Source organism: Lampetra planeri, chromosome 44, assembly GCF_965212315.1.
Source record: "Lampetra planeri chromosome 44, kcLamPlan1.2.h2, whole genome shotgun sequence".
Lineage (NCBI taxonomy): Eukaryota > Metazoa > Chordata > Hyperoartia > Petromyzontiformes > Petromyzontidae > Lampetra > Lampetra planeri.
Window position 1 is genome coordinate 1,912,228 of NC_136150.1, and position 21,221 is coordinate 1,933,448.

General features: G+C 45.3%; 1 protein-coding gene across 2 annotated transcripts in view; it reads right to left on the bottom strand.

The window, feature by feature from the left end:
- Positions 1-2,501: 2,501 nt before the first annotated feature.
- TRAIP (TRAF interacting protein) overlaps positions 2,502-21,221 on the bottom strand; it is a 49,642-nt gene continuing 30,922 nt past the window's right edge. For both annotated transcript variants that reach the window (XM_078614350.1, XM_078614351.1), the window contains exons 11-16: positions 21,130-21,218; positions 18,222-18,380; positions 15,283-15,322; positions 8,883-8,996; positions 8,230-8,280; positions 2,502-7,014 (exon numbers count right to left, since the gene is read on the bottom strand). In XM_078614350.1, coding sequence (XP_078470476.1) covers positions 6,877-7,014; positions 8,230-8,280; positions 8,883-8,996; positions 15,283-15,322; positions 18,222-18,380; positions 21,130-21,218 — 591 coding nt within the window. In that variant the 3' untranslated portion in view covers positions 2,502-6,876. The remainder of the gene's footprint in view (positions 7,015-8,229; positions 8,281-8,882; positions 8,997-15,282; positions 15,323-18,221; positions 18,381-21,129; positions 21,219-21,221) is intronic.

Here is a 21,221-nt window from a genome sequence, read left to right on the forward strand (position 1 = left end):
GAGCCAGTCCAACCCATGGCACCACCTGGGGGTTTGTCCCGTGACCTGTCAGCGGGACGTCCCACACTTCACGTGGCCTTGAAGTGCACGTAGCCTGGCACAAAGCGTCGTGGCGACGTCACCGTTGATGTTATTTAACACGGTTGGCTACGTACGGTGCGAAAGAAGCTCAACGCGCAGACGGACCTGCGGGGATGATGCCCGTTACTGAACGTGGCAGAGCTCGATTTGAGCCCTTTACATTTGTCGCTTTCCAGGAACGGCACGACCGCGCAAGCGACTTGGAATCGCAGAAGAGAACGTACGGTGGGACAGCCTCGGGAAGGGGAGGTTGTGACCGGCTCGTGCGATTGATGAGAGGACAGCTCAAAGGGCGGACATTGGAGTCCCACCCAGAGGGTGTGGGAGACACAGATCGAGATGATGGAACACTCGACCACGATGGCGGATCTCGGAGGTCGAGGTGTAGGCCGTGCAACAGGTGACATCTGACAGAAGGAAGCAATGCCGAGGTGTTGGGGGGAGTTGGTGGTGGTGGCGGCGTGCGATTCGAGCTACAATGACCCCGTGGATTTGCATCTTTTTTTCAAACTCAACGATTTTGACCGCCACCTTTGGTATTTCCACGCTAATTATGCGATGTCTAAACACCCCCCACTGCAGCAGGCAGGCACGCTTTGAAGAGAGGCAGTGGGTGGCGTGCGTGCTCATGCAAGCAGGCGTCACACACACACAGAGGGATGATGCATCAGTGTGCGTTGTCTCTCATTGCGTCAACAAAAATGCGCGAGAACGACATTGATGCGGGAACGCGCGTAGTTTCTCACAGCTTCATCGGATGCCTCTTTAAGTAATGAAGCGTCACTCCGAATAATGATGATTTACCGGCTCGGCGCGTTACTTTAATTCGCGAGCGAGGTTTGTGTGTTAGCGCTCCTCATCAAAAAAACCCGATGTGGCAGTGCAAAGCAAATGGACACCCTTCTGTAGCAATTACCATCCAACGACAACTGGCAAATTCAGCCTCGATTGTTTGACAATGCACTCAAAATCATGAGTTTGAGTTCACGATGACATTATACTGAAAAAAAAGATAACTCACACATTGAAAAAATAAAGTTAAGTATGGACGTTAATTTTCATTCTTATCACTCCGGTTGCTACATTTTCTCCCGTATTTATATTGCATGCATAAATAACCCACAACGATGAGCCAGACGACATTTCCACTGTGGTGAGATGTTAACTGCCTCGCCTGGTATACAGGAGTTCGTGGGCTCAATCCCAAGCCTGACGCCTGCTGCTGTTTAATTGGAGTTTGCGGTGCCTCTGTCCCTGTGGTCGCGTGGATTTTTCTCCGGGTCCTCCGGGTTTTCACTCCACATTTAGAATCAACATCACCACGCGTTTGGAGTGTTTGGCCGCTGCAAATTTCCACGCAATAAGCCTCCTCGTTCAGCTGTCATGTATATACACAGACCGTTTCTGAAAAAGAGCGAAATAGCTCAATGGTGCCTTACCCGGTAAAAACAATAAAAAACTTCAGTGTTTTACGACTCACTTTGCCCATAAAAAAAAACATAACGGAGTAACGATTGTCCCCATTGCGAGCTCCAAGCCAGCATTTGAATTCGCACAATTCCGAGGACATACGCACAGTTGAGACTTTACTATTACATTCAGGGGTCAACTACAATCCGTTAGGGGTCAACACACGAGGAGCACTCCTATGAGTGCCGCATCAATGTGGATTGTTTTTCTCTCCCACCGCGGGCGTATGCCCCATGGTCATTTGAACGAGGTTCTTCAATCAATGAAGCCGCGGCTTCGTGCGCAAAGCCAACAGCGGGTGTCACGTGGATATATTCACCCCTGCCATGGACGTGTGTGGCATCTGCATCACTGGCCCTATGGCTGTAAACAGGACATCAGATGACGGATTAAACAAAATTAAGAACGGAATTGAAAACACTGGGTGAGATTCTACAATTGGGATGAACACACCGGATGCTGGTGGAGCCATGAAGCGGAATAGACATTGCAGAACACCTTTTGAATGGCACAATTTTATTTCCACCTGATACATATATAATAACTCGTGGGCAGGCGTATCATGGGGCAGTGGGTCGGCAACCTACGACGGCTCAAGGGCCGCTTGGTGTCGTTATTCATCAAGCGCCGTCGTTTCGAATTCACCGCAAGAGCATTGCGGCTCTGAGATAGATTTTTACCGAATTCGTTATTTTGGTTGTCGATTCCCATGCCCTAGGGGTTTAAGAAAGCTGCACGGTGAATGAAGTACACACGGGTTAGCATTCAAAGTGCTGCCATGGATAAAAACGTATCCAAGGCGCTCTGCAGACCACCATCTGCCCGAGTGCGAAATCACTGCACTTGGTGGGACTTCAGTGCCCTCTGCTGTTCAATTATTACAACGGTTTTTCAACAACCGTTCAAAAGTAAATGTGGTCATTATGTAATAAAGGACTCTCTCTCAGATGTCGATCTCCGTTGTCCTTTATTGGGTTCGTAGAATCTCGATACCACGGCGTCCTCGCTCAGGCCCGCGTCCCTCTCGACGACCTCTCCACAGCCACTCGGCTGCTCCGATAGTTCAGTCTCCCTGCTGCTCCGATATGCAGTCTCCCTGCTGCTCCGCCTTGCAGCCACACCGCTGCTCCGCTCTCTAGCTTCACTCTGCCCCGTATACAGCTAGCCTCCCACAGCCGCTAGCTCTCTGCGTCTGACACCGATGGCTGACGGTGTCGACGTCTCCCACCGCGTGGCGACCGCGCCACTCTCTCCATCCTGCCCAGCGTGGCCTCCTCGTGTTTCACTCCGTCTCAACTCCCCCTTCCCCTTCCGGTTCTCTCCCTAAATCCTCTCCCCCACGTGACCCTAACTCCACCCACTCCCCACGTGACCCAGACTCCGCCCCCCCTCAATCCTTGCTCGCATTACAATTAGATCAGTTTCCATACCAAAACAAATGGAAAAGCACTCCCCTCTCTCAACCAGCGATGGAAATTCCACATTGCCATGGTAGGAGACACTTTCTCCGTAGGACTACCACTATTAAGCTTGGCTGACTTGAACCCGATTAGGGATTTTAAATGTACGACCTCCAGACTAAGTTGAGTGCTCCAAAAACCACGGCGAGTGGCAGGGTTATTACAAATGAGCATTTTAAAAATGCAAATGTTAACAGTCAAGATCACAAATTCATTATGCTCAGCGCCGTTCATTCCACCACACCAATCCATCCTTGTGCCAGACCCTACAACGTATCGGCCTTGGTCTGATCACCACCGGTTTCGCCAACTTGTGGTGCCACTCCAATGCCTGTCCTGGGAACCTCCGCACGGCTGTACATATTCTAGAACGTGTTGCTTACGTTACGATGCAATGGAATTGTGACTCTATCCTGTCATTGGATTTCTAGTGGCTCACACACGCGCCAGTTCAAAGGGGCCAGAATCTGCTAAGCGTAATGTAATAAGGGCGCTGGAAGCAGAAGAACATGTAGTGTTGGAGGTACTGAAACTCTTGGGTTTTTGCGGTAAAGTCACGTAGGTAAAAAATGACAATAAAATAATAAATGAAAATAACTCAATTAAATCACGACATTTCGGAGGCAACACAAGTCTCCGTCTTCAGGTGGGACCGTCACAACCAAATTTACTCTATCAAGTACACAAAAGCTTCAAATCTAGAGGTACTGAAATATGCAATCTGACATCGGTCCCAAATGGAATGAACACAAATTGAGTAAATACTGACGATGGGAAAAAGAGAAAAAAAACAGCCGTACAAAGAAATTGCAATCGTGACTGCAACAATCCATACTCTTTGGTCGAAACATCGTGATCTATTAATTTTGTATCTACGTGACTTTACCGAAAGAATCAAAGAGTAAAGAAATTGAATTTTATTAAATTATCGCATGTTATACAATGTCGATGGACAGCTGTATGTAAATAGAAGAAAATCTGGAACGTTTTGAAATTGGTGAAAACAGATTAGAAGACTTTGAATGAAAGAGAAAACATGCATGCACACAAATTATATCGCCTCGGGAAATATCATACAATGTGTCCAGAATATACAAAACAATAACCACAACGCATTTACAAATATATACATGTTCAAGTAGAATTCCAAAATGCTTAATGCACAATCTACATCCTTTCGAGGCTCCTAATAGTGTACAACAATGTTCCAATAATTGGCAATCACAGGTCCAATAAGTCTGGTCCTCCCAGTGAGGCTTCACGGGCGAGTCAACAAATGTACACGCGCACAGTCAGTCTGATCAAAGTGTTATTGTAGTGGTCAAAATGCAAGCTTTCCGATCAATTCTAATAACTTACGTGGACATGAATTGCCTTATAGAGCTACGGAGAATTGTGTGGCTTGATTCAAGACCATAGTATTCAGGCTCTTAAAGGAAAATAACTTTTGTATCACACATCTATAAACTAAAAAGCTACGACTAAACCAATTTTGTTCTACCAGGCAAGACCCACTGAGCAATGAGGCTCTTTTACAGAAGCGAGCTGGCCACAAATGATAGCTCAACGAAGTGGCTTATCAAGTGGAAATTGATAGCAAACAAACATTCTAAATATACGTTTCTAAATGTGGAGGAAAAACCCGGAGGACCCGAAGAAAAATCCACGCGACCACAGCGAGAACATGCAAACACCAAATATACAGACGTCAGGGACGGGATCGAATCCACGCCCTCCTTCATATCGGGCTTGGGAGCACTAGTGTCTCAATGCCTAGCACAGCAGTGGGTGGCGATCACATCTCTGTTGCTAGCCCCGAGATAAATATGTCCCATCAAGTGGTGCTCATGTTAATGAGAGAGAGGGCCGACAGAGTTGACCCCTGACAAGGATTTGAATTTCCAACCTTTGCGAATGCTCCGACACTGCACCACCTGGTCATAGCATGATATTTATAATTCTAAAATCCATCAATAACTGGCATTTAAGAATTCAGAAATATTGGTCATAATGTGGTAAACAAATCCTGTTGCAAATACAGATGTAACCAACAGCAACAATCTTCGTAACACATCAACAAGTGTGCTTCCACAAAAGGGGTCAACCATCGAAAAAAAATGTTCAGAGTTCTTGGCCATGTTCCTCTTTGCATTCGAGTCCATCGAATATTCCACTTGTTGACAAATGACACACACGATGAGCATTCATATTACCCGACTCATCTTCTTGGTTCTTTCGGTAAAGTCACGTAGAAGGGAAATAATAAAATAATAATAAAACATAATAAAATACAATTCACACGACGTTTTCGGCCACAACGCAAGCAGCCGTCCTCAGGTGAAGAACAGGTTTGTCGGAAAGGCGTCTGAATGAGCACCACCAAGCTTGGCAGCGTATATTTAAGCTGGGTTAGAGGAGGAAGGAAACACCGTGAGAATTGTATTTCATTGTTTAAATTTTCTTATTTAATTATTTCCCTTCTACGTGACTTTACCGAAAGAACCAAGAAGATCAATTGCTCTGGTCACAAATTGTAACCATGACCCACGTTAGCTCTTGACAAGAGTAAAAGCGTTCTCACATCTAAACAAGCCACAGGGCGGAGCAGCTGAATGCCCCCAAGTAGCCTGGAAATTCCTTCTCTCCATAGGACTCCCCTCTTGATCTTCACAAAAAAATGCTCGTTCTGTACACCCCGAAAAAGTACGACGGGCTCGGAACATGGGGCTGAACTTCACCAGTACCGTATATACCAATGCCAGCCTCTCCTCATAGTGAGAGAAATCGGTTTGAGACCTACACCGCTCACGTTTGTCGCACCCCCCGCCACAGCTACCGACGACACAAAGCAAATGGGAGATCCTTCTCCGTGCACGCTGCCGTGCCCCTCGCCGCCAACTTGCGCTTGCTCCGTGCCAGCTGGTTTCACCGCGAGGAATCGGTGGAATTAAAAAAGCACGCGATCCGGTTAGCGGTAGCGGTTCCCAACATTTTCGAGTGTGCGCACCCCCATTGCGACCTCCAAACACATTTCGAGGACCGCCACATCCCTGCCAGCTGTTTGAAATTGCACATTTCCTTGGCGATGGACGTCATTGCTTTTATTTTCCGCGGACCCCCCTGTAGTAGCCCTTCAGACCACCAGGGGGTCCGTGACCCACATGTCGGGTGGGAATGCGAGACGGTGGCGGTCCTCACAAAAAAGCAGCCCTTAAAGAGCCACCGCATGTGGCTACGGAGCCACAGGATGCCAACCCCTGGGCGCCACGGTGGCTAAGAGATGTTAACTACCTCGCCTGGTATACAGGAGGTCGTGGGTTCGATCCTGACCCTGACGCCTGCTGCTGTATATTTGGAGTTTGCGTCTCTCATCATCACGGTGGCAAGATGTTAACTACCTCGCCTGGTATACAGGAGGTCGTGGGTTCGATCCCAACCCTGACGCCTGCTGCTGTGTATTTTGAGTTTGCGTCTCTCTCATCATCATGGTGGCGAGATGTTAACTACCTCGCCTGGTGTACAGGAGGTCGTGGGTTCGATCCCGACCCTGACGCCTGCTGCTGTATATTTGGAGTTGCATGTCTCTGCTCGTGGTTGTGTGGATTTTTCTCCTGGTCCTCCGGAATCATCATCATGCATTTATAGTAATGTGGCTGCAATACATTTCCAGATGATGATAAACCACTTCTGTTCAGCTATCATTTGTGACAGCCAAGTCGCTTCTGAAAAATAGTTTTATAGCTCAAGTGGAGCCTTACCTGGTAAAACACAAAAAAATATCATGCCCAGGACACCAAGGTGGGTGGGGGGGGGGAAAGAGGGAGTTGAGGGTGAACTGCCAGGCGGTGGTGGCGGTGCAACGTCGTCACTGGAGGAAGACGTCCAGCTTCGGCTGGTTTTCCGGCACGGTTTTTTTGTGAGAGCACCGCGCCAGCCCGCCGGGTGGACGGCTCACTTTCTTCTTAATCGCCACCAGCGCCGGGCGGATTTCAGCCACGTTGGTCTGCAGCGGTAGCGAGTCAAGGGGCTGACCGCCATCCAGTGGAGCATAGTTTTGGACTTCACGCGCGTCTCTCTCTCTGTCTCCCCGTGGTCGCGTGGATTTTTTTTTTATCCGGGTCCTCCGGTTTCTGCCTCCATGTCTAGAAAAAAAGCGCTTAAGATTGTTCGTCTGCTCTAAATTCCCCACGCGATAAGCCACTTTCGTTGAGCTATCCATGTGGCCAAGTCGCTTCTGAAAATGAGCTAGATAGCTCAGTGGACCTTACCTGGTCAAAAAAAAAAAGTTCAGTTTAGTATAGTACTCCTTGGGAACCTCATTTGCCAGTAAAAATATGATAATTGGTTTTTTACCCTTCTATCTGGCAACAAAACTGACACCTTTTTACAAGGAGTCATGTTTGCATAGACCACAATACCTGCAGTCATAATGCAAACAAAAAACATAACTCTGATAATGTGCACTGTCCTTGAAGTTGATTGGTCCACACCCGAGACAGCTTTCCTTAGAGCCTAGTCTCACATGGGTTGGACCAGATGATGCCAAAAGGCGCACAACTCAAAGACAATGCACCATCAGAGTATGAGAGCTCGGGGTAAGCATCTACACTATGGGAACCTCATTTGCCAGTAAAAATATGCTAATTGTTTTTTTACCCTTCTATCTGGCAACAAAATCAACTTCAAGGACAGTGCACATTATCAGAGTTATGTTTTTTGTTTGCATTATGACTGCAGGTATTGTGGTCTATGCAAACATGACTCCTTGTAAAAAGGTGTCAGTTTTGTTGCCAGATAGAAGGGTCAAAAACCAATTATCATATAGTACTCTTGTTTGAAACCTAATTTTTGTGCTGAAATTCGTGTTGGGCTTCATGGGGTGGGATACTGCTGATGTCCACTGGTGGTTCTGCACTCATGGTATGAATTCCACAAAGTTATGATGGGGACCAGTCTCTCTGTAGGAACACCCATTGATAACTACCCACTAAAAAGGTACTCAATTTTATTGACCTGACGATGGGCTGAGCTAATGCTTGACCAAGATGCGAAATTTAAAATGTTCCAAGTTCGAAACATGCAGTACCATGTTACTATATTGTACAGTTTGTGACCATACAGTGGCAGGAAAGAGATACATTAATACATTACATATCCAGACAAATGTGTTCATATATTTGATAATGGCATATTTCTTGATAATGCATGAAAAGGATACAGGTTCAATGAACTTTGTTCTTCCTCCCATTCCATCAAAACCTGTCCGCACCTGCACACAGAGAAAGGCACAATTATTAGTATTTCTCTACAATATTATTTTTCATCATTCTCCGGTGAAGAATTCATGTAAATACATCTCCAGCTAGTTAGCGAATGGCTCAAGCGAAATACTTATGCTGTCACTTCAATAGATCCCTCAACTGTGTGATGGTCAGCTGAGCTTGTGAACCAACAACACTACAAAGCTTTGGATTTATGTTGGCAAAGGTAAAAGCCATTTGGCAAGAAATGCTCATTTTCAATGTGGACATAGTGACAGAAACCTGGTTATGGCAACAAAACAACATGAACATTATTTTATAAATACTGCTGTACATGGCCAAGGTCGTGCATCAACAATCGGGGGTATGACCAACGCACAAAATACACACGAGGCTAAGAGAACACATCACATACCAAAAAAAACACACATTTATAATGTAAAGTCTGCGAAGCATAGCCAGCAACTGCAAGCACGCTTGAAATAAAAAAACGAGATCAAACGGTGATTTAAAGTAAGACAAGGGTGGCGAGGTTTTGCATCCTAAATATTTTTGCTCGGCTATTCCCTGGCCGCTGTTCGTGCATCGTCAACGTCCTGTTCGTACGCACCGAGCCTTTTGTCGAGCAGCCCTTGGGTGTGCCCGCATATGACCTTTTCTTGAACAGCGTTGAGGTCTTCAGAAAGTGCGACATCTTGATTTCATCCTCGCTGTCATTCTCATCCTGCAAATGAAGAGAACACGATAAGGCTCAGCTTCGTCGTCATCGCAGTCATGAATGTCTCTTCTTGGTTCTTTCGGTAAAGTCACGTAGAAGGAAAATAATAACATAATAAAAATAAAACATAATAAAATAATTCTCACGACGTTTCGGCCACAACGCAAGCAGCCGTCTTCAGGTGGAGAACAGGTCTGTCGAGAAGGCAGAGTCTGAATGGCACGCCCCAGGCTTGGAGCGACTATTTATGCTGGGATGGAGGGGCGAAGAGCGTCTTGACAAAATAATTTGCATATCAAGAGGAATTTAGCATATTTATGGGAAATGCAGATATGCGACTAGTACTACTGTCTGTCGGCAAGGCTCTTCCTTGACGGTCTAAATATGAGCGTTGAAGTGAGTACGTGAATAAGAGGCTTTTAAGTACGTGCAGGGCACTCTCCGCTTTTACAACACAATGTTCCTAGGAACCCACGTCTGAAATGCTGCCTCAACACTGCCACAAGGCATAGCATAGTCACAAAATCTCCCTCCCAAGTCTGACTTTAAATAATCTACCGTATTTCAGCATCCAGCCAGTCATCCCTCTAAGGTCGATACAACTACTCTATGTAATCCAAAAGTGGTTGCCCTATGGGAGAACACTCCTAGAATTTTTCAAAAAATATTCTCATGTCACACGTCAGCCAAATACTGCCATGTAAATAATTGGACAACAGCATGACAATCCCTGAACAATAATTACTTTAAATAATCTTAAAAAGCAATATGAATTCATGAAATATAAACAAAAGCTGGGTAAATTATCAATAAAACAGTCCTGACATGAAGCAGCATATAACATTGAAACACAAAGTTCCTGTCAAAGTAAGTGCCCAAGGCAATGCTCAGCAGCTTTGATATCACATACGAAATTGTAACCAAGCATTTGTCCATGTACTATAAATTATAAAAACAGATATTCTGATGCACGCTAAAAATGTAATCTACAAAAGGAATAAGAATTGGCCATTTGATCAAGTTTGACTTAAACATTATTGTTTGCAATATGGATTAAGGTTGTGCTATCATCTTGCAATTAAAACTTCTCATGTTAAATTTTAAGTTAAATCATTTGTTTTTCTTTCATGTACCCAAAATACAACGTGAAAAGAAGTGCACAATTTAATCAGAATACATTTGAAACATGAGCATCCTAATACATCCTGAATAAAATAAAAACAAGGTAATATTTTTCGGTGGTATAATCCACAAAATGCTATTTCAGCAGTTGTATGAAAACGATCACAAAACGTTGCTTTAAATTAAATTCCAACTTTTAACAACGCGCATCTCCCAGCTGTGTGGCACAGTGGCTAGAGCACTCGCCTTAGATGCCCACAGGTTCACAATTCAATTGAGGGTTAGCTCAGCCAAACAAGCTCCAGTCTTGTGACATCAACAGCGGTTGTAGCGAGCAGACCGGCTCACCCACGGTATGAATTATGAAATATACACGGACGCGTCAAGATTACCAATGAATAGGAGCACATATCTACGCCAATTCTGGCAGGGACACGCTGTGACTGTGTATGGGGCAGGCAGTCATGCAGTGAATACGTATGCAAAAGAAAACACTACCGAAACACATTCCTGTGGAGGGAGCTGGTAGGAACGTTGGGTTGCTCGGTCAATGGGCAGAGTCAACGGCGGCGTGGTGTATTCCGCAAATATGCCCGACTGTGAGGGTGGGCACAAGCCGGCGTGAGTAGGTTAAACGTTGAGTTTTAGAAGGGCACCACGGGGTGACCAGCCCCTACCCACCTAGCCCCACCCCTCCCAAACCCCACCAAGCCCCACCCAGCCCCTCCCCTCCCATTTTTGGATGCACGACGGACGGACACAATAATCCCGTGGGCTGGTGGAACCAGGTGGTTCCTACCAGTATAAACAATCTGCTATTCAAAAGTGATCAACGTTAAAATGGGGAGAGGATGTTAGCATCTTTGGCAAGCAAACAATTCTTAAACTTTGCAATGCGCATTGCACTCACTTTATAGAAACCTCTGACACACCCAAACATATCAGCATCTCTCCCTTTCACAAATGAGCCACAGGGAAAGTATTCAGCTCAGGTGGATTCTCTGAACCACTGCTCCAAATCCCATATTCCTCTGGCAAGAACGAGATATCGGGTTGCTTTTAAAGGAGTTCCACCCCCTCCCCTCCACCCTACCGAGCCCCCCCCCACCCCCTTTGCGCGATCGGCATATTGTACCGGGCTCGCGTTGTGGCAATAAAAACATTTTTTTTTAAAGAACTCACTCACCACGAGCCGAGCACTGATAAGCACTAACCTATAACGGATGAAACAAAAACAATGACGAGTGCAATTTAATTCTGGATGACTGCAAATCATTGTATTGCCAGCCACGCGTGTCGGTTATGGCGAATATTAAACTATTTCCCTTCAACGTATTCAACTGCAGATAGCACAGCACAAGAAATGTAAACGTACACCTGAATAAACGAGACAAGCAGATTATAACGACGAATTTGTATTTCACCATCTCTGAATCAAGCGTTGTAAAACAAAGTGACGGAGCCCATTGTGTTATTATTTTTTAAATCCCACTGGTAATCATGAACTCATGAATATGCATTCCCCAGACTATGGGCATCCAGCAGCAGTGCCATAAGCCACAAAATAATTTATTTATCATGCTCAATTTATTCAACATGTCTTTTAACGATGTGATAAAACAAATCGCTTGTTCAACATAACCGTTCAATTAATTATTCAACGCAATTCGAATTATTCCACAAATGTGTTCTTGAGGCTCCATGCTTTCATGCGATTCACTTTTCATTAACCTTTTCAATCACGTTTACTGCCAGCACTTGCAATTGCAACACATTAATATCAATGTACACTAACTTTAAAGTACAAAAATTCCACAACTTTCACAATGTTATTTTGGCAATTACTTGAAAGTCATTAAATGCGGTGTGAAACATTCTGTTTTTCCCATATATTTATTTTTTACTTCCCACAATTAAGAGATTGTGCATGCTACAATTTAATCTTCTTCGTCATTCACTCTGCCAGTTTCAATCACCCAACGAATCTATACATAAAATTCACCAGTCTGGCCGTCACGCGCTGCATCTCGCAAACCGCTAAGTCACACAACAACAACAACAAAATCTCTACACGAGAACATTTTAGCTCAATTGTCGCCTTCCCAATCAACAATGCGCGCCCAAAACATTCACAAACCAACGTCCAATACAGACGTAAGGGAGCTGAAATCGTCCAGAAGGGTAACTGGTGTCGTATTGGTAGAGTTGAACTATTGGGAGGCTGTGCTTTCCCATTCAGAGGCAGTCCTCGACTTCCGAACGGGTTACGTTCCCGAGACCCGTTCTAAAATGTGTTATGGCTCAACCAAAAAGGGAAATAATTTTTCAACTCATGAATAAGAAGAAATAGTGTACATTTTCATGCAATACTCTAATAAATAATGTAGAGTAAATAAAATAACATAAAGTAACGTGAAAAGAAAACAAATATTTAATATTTTCACTGAACTCGAGTCCTGGTGCTGGCTTGCTTGTCGGGAGGTTCGGTTTGTAAGTACGACCGAACGTTCTCAGGTCGGACGGTAAAAATAATAACATCTTATGGCGGTCTGTTCGTAAGTGCAGATGTCTGTAAGTTGGACGTTAGTATCTTGGGGACTGCCTGTACTTACGTTAAACCCATTCCACAAGACGTCATCGTCTCTTATAACAAACCTATGGCTATGCTACAGTGACGTCACTCTATAGGCCTGAATAATGACGTAATGACGTGATGACATCATCACACTTACTGCCAAATCCTTATGCAATGTACAAGCGGGCAAATGTGCGGACAGTACTAGCTGCAAATCATTTGGTACAATGTGGCTTTGGAAGTGTACAAAATCTGTAAAATGTAACAAACTAAAAATAACTGCGTTGTACTTAAACACACGTGTGTTTGGCTTGTTGTCACAGTGCAAATCATATAATGCATTAACAAATATCTTCAAACTTAAGTCTTCAAGGCTGTCTCGTAAGGTGCAGTTAGCCAGTACCTATTAAGGTAATCACACCACACAAGGCGAATATTTTTGACAGCATAATTTCTGACCAAATCTGTGTGTAAGCACAAAACATTTGAGTAAGCACTCGTTTGTGGCCGAGTCAACATAGGGGCAAGGCCCAGGAAAGATTAAGATTCCACTTGTCACATATTCATGGTTGGGAATGTAACCAATTACCCAGAATTGTAATGAAGTGCACTAACTACTGCACCACAGTTCCCCATAATACAAATGCCTGCCCACATATAACACACACGCACACACAATCATACGTTCATGCATACATTATAGAAATGATTACTTAATAACGCGGAAATTACTATAAATTATCAACTTAATAATGGCAGTGTTTGTGCGTAATAAACACTGTTGAAGAAAATGTATGAAAATGTTCCGGATTAAAATAATTCTTTAATAAGTAAACATCTATGCTGAGACTGATATAATTAATCACGTTGTGTTCCACATAGTACATTCACTGTCACACATAATTTGCTCAATAATTGAAAAATGCTTAAATTATCAATCACAAAACACACACACGTTTAAATGATTCAAAATTGCAATAAATCCCACCCAATTTATCAACATCAGTTCACTTATTCCTACCCACATATTTAACCTTTACTATGCCGAGCATATTGCAGTAGTTTAAAACATCCCAATACAACGTAAATATTTTTCAGCAAATGCATGTGGTCCCAGTTTGAGTCAACCAGCACCACTGAGGTTATTATAGCCATCCACTTACATGATCATTTTAATCTCGCCTTAGACACATGACTGTACAAATACAAATCCTACATGAACACATTTGAACATGCCATGGTGGTGTGATGTTATATTCCCCGCCTGGTATGCAGGAAGTCGGGGGCGTTCAATCCCGACCCTGACGTCTGTATATTTGAAGTTTGCATTTTTGACCCCATGGTCGCTTGGATTTTTTCTCCGGGTCCTCCGGTTTTTCCCACCACATTTAGATGATATAGATTATTTGGCTGCTAGACATTTCCTAATGATAAGCCACTTCGTTGAGCTATCGTTTGTGGCCAGGTCGCTTGTGAAAAATAAGCTAATAGCTCAGTGGGCCTTACCTGGAAAAAAAAAAATTTGTTTTCGTAATTTTCTTACCTTTCCTATACTTTGCACTCCTATCATGTTTTTGTGTTGTTTGTTGCTATAACTTTCTGACCCGCGCCGACATCTGTGAAAACGAGCTTCATAGCTCATTGGATTCCTCCAGTATAAATCAATATTCTGATTCTGAACTGCTGGATGAAGGCCTGCCACATGGGGTTTGTTTGACCATACTTCATTATGCAGGTCACTGTGGATTGCCGCTGATGTGCCATGTCACCGTCCCTCTAAGTCAGCGGCTCTTAACCTTCACCGCAGCCTTGCACCCCCCTATGGTTCTCAATTGTTAAAAAATGTAGAATGTTAATCAATACATAAGTTTCATGAACCAAAGTAGTTGTACTTGGGTGCCCGTGCTTCATTTGCGCTTTGAAGAATTACCTTCTAAACTAATCTGGCTATGTCTCGCACCGCCAGAAAGGGCATCTCACACCCCCAGAAGGCGCGCGTGGCACCCCAGGTCGAGAACCACTGCTCAGAGTCATAATGTGGGAGCCCTGTGACTCTGGGCTACAACATCAAAACATGTCGCTTTTGGTGTTTGCAGACCCATGGTCAGCCCATTGTGCCCATCGCATGATGGCGAGGAGTTTTAACCACAGAATGGGGGCAACACCTCTCTTGTGGCCAGGAACCAGAAATTGTTGAGAGGCGATCTGAGAGCACTGCCGTAGATCGATACCAATTCAGTAATGACATGGAGCCTCAAGATCACAAGACCCGTTAATGTGCCTGATTCCGCCAGACCCACCAGAAACAAAGCCGGCTTGAGGCTGGATTAGTGCATGGACACGTGACCACAATGCACAAAGGACAGGTGCAATAGGTGTGCTGTGTGCAGCAGGCAGCAGACAGCAGTACAGAGAAAAAACAACCTATTGTTCTTTAGCATTCTCCCACCCACCATGACAAACCTGTACTGCTGAAGTAATGATCAAATGTCTCTCTCAACCAGCCATGTGTGAGGAGACCCTTCATCCAGCAGTGAAATGTTGAACGTGGAATGCGCGTGCGTGTGTGTGTGTGTGCTCAATGTGAGAACTTGCCTGGTTGTGAGAAGGAGCTGGCCTGCTAAGCTTTGCGGCTCTGTAAATGCGCACACAAAAAAACCACACAAGCACACAGTTTTACAGTTGTGGCGATCATCTGCGTGTGTGTGTGTCGTGTGCAACATATTACGAAGAGTGCGCTGCGTAACGTAGCACTATCGTGCAGTCCACGCTTTGCAGCCAAGGCTGCGACATTTTACGCCGCGTAACAATCCAGTCCAAAGTTGCGGCAGTAGCACTTGCTTACAATATCGAAGGTTGCAACAAGCTTGGATCCTGGTAGGGGGTTCATTGAGAACGCTTCAACGTTGCCCGATAGACCGGCCTATGGCTGGGAATGTAAAATTTCCCCGCACGTAAGCATACTTTCAATGTTGACGGTGCACTGTACAAGCTAATGTACAGTTTTCAATGCAACTTAACACAATACCGTGGCCCATCCACAAATTTACAAAAAAGGGGGTTCTTTGCTTGTAGCAAGGTAAGAGTGAATTATCACCAACCCCCTAATTGCATTTCCCACAAAAGTGGAATTTTCAACATTTCAGCATTGGTTCATGGTGGGTAACAGATACGAGTTCTCTCTAAGACGTATGGTCACCAGGAGATTACATTATGGTTTCTTCCATGCAGCTCACTGGTTTGAGACGACCATTTAACTCGACCTGAACATCTGGTTTCTCCATAACGGATGGATAAAACGCCGCATTTTAACCCCGGGTCCCTCAACATCAGAGGCAGGCTCAAAGCTCCGACGTAGAAATTACGAGCAATACATTTTTTTTTTTACCCTATAATTTAAAAGGTAAGATTGACGAAAATGCAGGCGAGTAGGAAATTAATCTCTGGGCGCACCACATTTTATACAGGCACGACGAAGGCCCGACCCCCTAAGTAAATTTACACCGCAGTTAGCCTCACGTGCCAAGCTTCATTACAGCAAACCATTGCTCCTGCACGCAGCAGCCCCTTCCGTTCAACCATCCGAGGCAAAACGGAGCCATACATTCTCTGCTGTTGCTTTTGTAGCTGGCAAATGGGGCGTAGGCCACAAATTGCCTGCAATACGGACAACATTATCCGAACAACAAGCACTGTTTAAGCGATTTGGCGCAAGGGGCGACATAGATGCTTGTTAAGCCGTAAAAACCTAAAATAAATCTGCCGTTGCCCTGCTCTAACGAACAAGACGACAGTGTTAGTGGTCCTGAGAGCAGTCATATAAATTCTATATTCTAACGGCAGGGGCCACTCTGTACTTAGAAGAATGACTACTATTGATTTCTCACAAAAGTGGTGCTTATTTTATTAAGCTCGGAGAAATGATTGGCAGCCTGTCGACCGAAACGGGAGTGGAAGCAAGCTGGATATTGACAACGGTGAATGCCTGCAATGTTAGTCTTTAAATAACTAGTCTTCACATGATTAGCACGAAATAAAATTGTTGCCTTTACCAAGCAATGCACATTACACATTGCATCCATGTGTTTTTGTGTGAATTGTGGGCAATTTATCACACTTGCATACCAGGAGGGTGGGGGCGATGTTTAAGGAACTGCATTCAAATCCCATGGTTCAACCCTAAATTCGAATTGCCCATTTCTATTCCCACGTAAAAGTGTGATTCTAACAGAGATAACTGGATGGGTTTCTGTTGCAATTCTATTGTGAATCCAGCTTAGCGAAATTTCCATGCGCTCGCTAACAGCACTTGCCTCAGCAGTCTGTTAAAGGTTCTTTGCCTTAGCGGTTAGATGTGTACACACACGTACACTTGCGCAAGTGCGCTCGTGCACACACCTGCTTGCAGTGTGTACACTGTTGCATGTGCATGTGTGAATGTTGGAGGCAGTATATATGTAGCAGCTAGCTCACTATGCTGCTAACAAGTTCGATTTCCACTTACGGCCAACGTCAGTGACCATTACCAGTCCCGGGCCTCCCCTCCAAGGTCGATCTAGCTTCAAATGAGTACCAGGTTCTGTGTGTAAACATCAGCATTGCGGATACAAAGGTGGCCAGGTGCGGTGCTGGCCACCCACACCCTCGAGTGCCGCGTCGGCCTTCATAGGTGCTGTTAGCGATCAGCCCTTGCCCCAACAGTCTGTGAAGGCTACATGAGGGGGGATCTTTGTCTCTGTTTTTTGGTCAAGTGTGGCTAATTTCTCTAAAGAAGTATCGAGACACAACACCTGTTATAAAGAAGAAGCATCTTCCTGCGGAGAGATTCACATCATCTTTTAACATCCACAATGGCAACGCAGCTTAACCTCCTGTCATCAGCAATCCATTCGTTGACTCATTCACCCTTCTGCCTGTCCAGCGACTCCATCCAGCCATCTACTCCTACAAACGTACAATCGTCAGTCTAATCCAATTCGCCATCTTATCTGATTAAAAATTAGTTTTACCAGGTAAGGCCCACTGAGCCATACAGCTCGTCTTCATAAAGGACCTGGTCACAACAACGTGGCTTATCACGTGAAAATTGCTAAACAGCCATATAATCGAAACGCATGATATTGATTATAAATATGGAGGGAAAAGCCACAGGACCCGGAGAAAAATCCACAAGACTACAGGGAGAGAACATGTATGTGCACGCAAACACACGAGTGTGTGTATGTATGTGTGTGGGGAGCGGTAGTGTAGCGGTTAGCACGCTGCGCTATGAACCTGGCGACCCGGGTTCGATTCCCGCTCACGGCCAACACCAGTGACGATTATCTGAACCGGTCCCGGGCCTCCCCTAGGTCGACACAGCCTGAAATGAGTACCTGGTGCGGTGTGTAAACATCGCCACTAGGGAGACAAAGGCGGTCGGGCGTGGCGCTGGCCACCCACCCTCTCGTGTACCGTTCCGGCCTTCATAGGTGCTCGCTAACAGCACTTGCTCCTACAGTCTGTTAAGGCTATACGTGTGGTGGAGGCCGTACTGGTTGGCCAAGCCGTCGGTTTGCTTGCGCTTGGCAGGGCCGCCCGCGGAGGTGCCCGGCTGGGGAGGCGGCTCCGGCGTGTCCGGGCTGTAGAATCCGTCCAGGTCGAGGTGCACGAACTGCCCCCTTTCTGGCCTCCGCAGCTCCAGTGGCGCTGGGCTGCACGTCACATGGTACAACCCAACCATCAATCAATCAACCAATCGCCTTATCTACTGCATGTATGCAGAACCGACACAGCATCACAGTGGTTCCTCTCTTCCTCTGCTCATGACCGACTAGATTTCCCTCTACAGGGTGGCAGGGGTGGCGCAGTGGTAACACAAGTGCCTCGCACAAAGAAGTGCCTGGGTTCGATTCATGACCTGGATGCCTTTCTGTGTGCACTGTGCATTCTAGATTTTAAGCTTTCGTGACTGCAAGGATTCATACTCTTAGGTTTTTTTCGGTGACTTTACCGAAAAAACCTAAGAGTATGGACTGTGCATATTGACCCCCTGTTCTGCAAGGGGTTCGTCTGGGTTCTCCGGTTTCCTATCATAGCTAAAGAACAAACAAAACATCCCAGTCAATGTAAATGGTGCTGGCAAAAAGAAAATCCCAATGTTGAAAAATTACCTGTAAATTACTCAATTAGGATTACACACAGGAACATTGTCCCCTACTCTGAAAACTTGGCAGGACCCTCAAAGAGTGTATTGAGACTCAGCGAGGAATTTCTGGGTAAATAAGCATCATAATAATAATAATGATGAATCATCCATGCAGCTGCCTGTTACCCTTAATGGTCATGTACTAATATTGAACATTTTACATTTTGGACGAGCTCATCTTCCTTCATCATCAACCAATCTACCCATGCATTCGTGCATCCATCATTCCACCCGTCTTCCAACCTATGCACCTGTGGTGCCATTCATTCAAACGTCACACAATAGCCCATCAGACCCGTGAACAATTTTGTACCATATTTGAGCGTGACCTCTGATATTGAAGTCTTCTTTTCCTCTCTGACATGTACTAGCCTGCTCTTCACCAAGCAAAAATCACCACGTGGGCTTCTTAAAATAATCCTTCATCTATCACAAGCCCAAAGGCACATATAAGTGCCTCACTCCCTGTACATCATCTTGGTACGCGGTCACATTAAGACGCTTGAGAAATCGAATTTCCTCTGCATTGTTCTAAAACCTAATTGAACGCAGCACCCCTATATAGACTTTCAAAAACTCTTAAAGCCCATTAGAGTGAAGAACATTGTCAATGTCCAAGTGGTTCCCCGCTGCTCTCACGAGGCTTGGACCGTGTTCACCTCCGATGGTGGCCCCTAAAAGCCAGCAGCGGCGATACCGACATTCGTGAAGGGGCAAGAGCCAGTCTATCCCTAAGACAACCCCGGTTGGCTTCTCTCCGGCAGGGAATTTGTTTAATCCACCGTGAGATGGATGGGGCCCCCCCAAGTCGAACCCAGACTCGGATCTGAACTCGTGACATTGCAGAGGGATGCGGCCGCTGACAGCGCCACCAAGGGCGGTGGGGTCTGAATTCAGCAAACACATTTGCGTGACCATCGTTGCGAGAAGCAATTAGCACGGATGACGAAATTAAGATTGCTTCCAGTGAAAAGATTGTTGCACAAAGAACACCACATATGCTAAACATGAGTGCGTGTTTAATATCCAGTGGGTGTCTGGGATTTGAACTCCAAAACTGGGTCAACGCTTTGAGGAAGGAAATAACAAGTTACCAAGCCACCAAAAAGCTACAACTTTTTGCAAATAGCTGAACTGAATTCAGGAAGCCATTCTCAACACACACCAAAGTGTGTTGTGAAAGCTGTTTGTTTCCAAGTCTACATTCATGGCTATTTGTGATAAATTCTCTTCAATTACAGATATAAATTATCATTACCCTGGGGCAAGTGCTAACAGGGTACCAAATCATGTACAAGGCCTCTCCATATATGGGGCTCCCAGAGGCACATGGCAGCAGAAAACTGTTCTACGACTGATGAGTCCAAATGATAAAAAAACGGACTACAGTTGTGTATTTTTGTAACGTTGCTTCCTGTTGGGATGGCCACATTTTCTCAACTCTGAATTGGTCTCGGCGACATTCATTCAGTTATTTTAAGCTGGTGGTCAGGGCCGAGAGCTCTTATACATTCAATGCACACATCTGTGCGCTGCTAAATTATAAGCTGTCACACCCCCCCTCAAAAATGTTTAATCTCTTGTCATAAATACCAAATGTATGGTGCCATCTGCTCTCGTTGATCAAAATGCATGAGTGCTATTTTGAGCCTGTTCCACTTTGCATTAAATATCCCGTCAGGTTATTTCAAGAGCTACCACAAGGTGGCTCCACAAACTCACTTTAGGTCACTAGCCTGGGACAGATTGCACATATGGACCAACCAACTGCACATGTCAACCAATGCCAGGGGTTGAGACATCACATAATCAGCGCAGCACAGAACACACATCATGGTCAGGAGTTGACTCACCCCATAAACTCATCATATCCCCGTGGCCAGTAAAGTAAGTGGTTCTATGTAAGTAGTAAATGGTTCGTGTTATTGTATCCTGTTTAATCGGATGAAATAAACCCACTGAGACATGTAAAACATTGCTTCTATTCCAAGGGTGGCTTGGGTTACAGCAACAACAATGTAAGATTCCCGCTCACGGCCACCAGCACCAGTGACGATTATCTGAACCGGTCCTGGGCCTCCCCTAGGTCGACTCGAGTTGGTTCAGGCGTGTAAACATCGCCACTGGGGAGACAACGGCCGTCAAGCGTGGTGCTGACCACCCAACCCCCTTATGTGCCGTGCCGACCTTCATAGATGCTACCTAACGCCAGTTGCGCGAAAAATCTTTGTCCTTGTACCTGGTCCATTACTCACCTTTCCTGTATGAGCCGGGTGATGGCTTCATTAGCTCGGCATGGTGAACTGAGGGCCTTCTGCAGGAAATCCACCTTCTTCTTAAGGCTCTA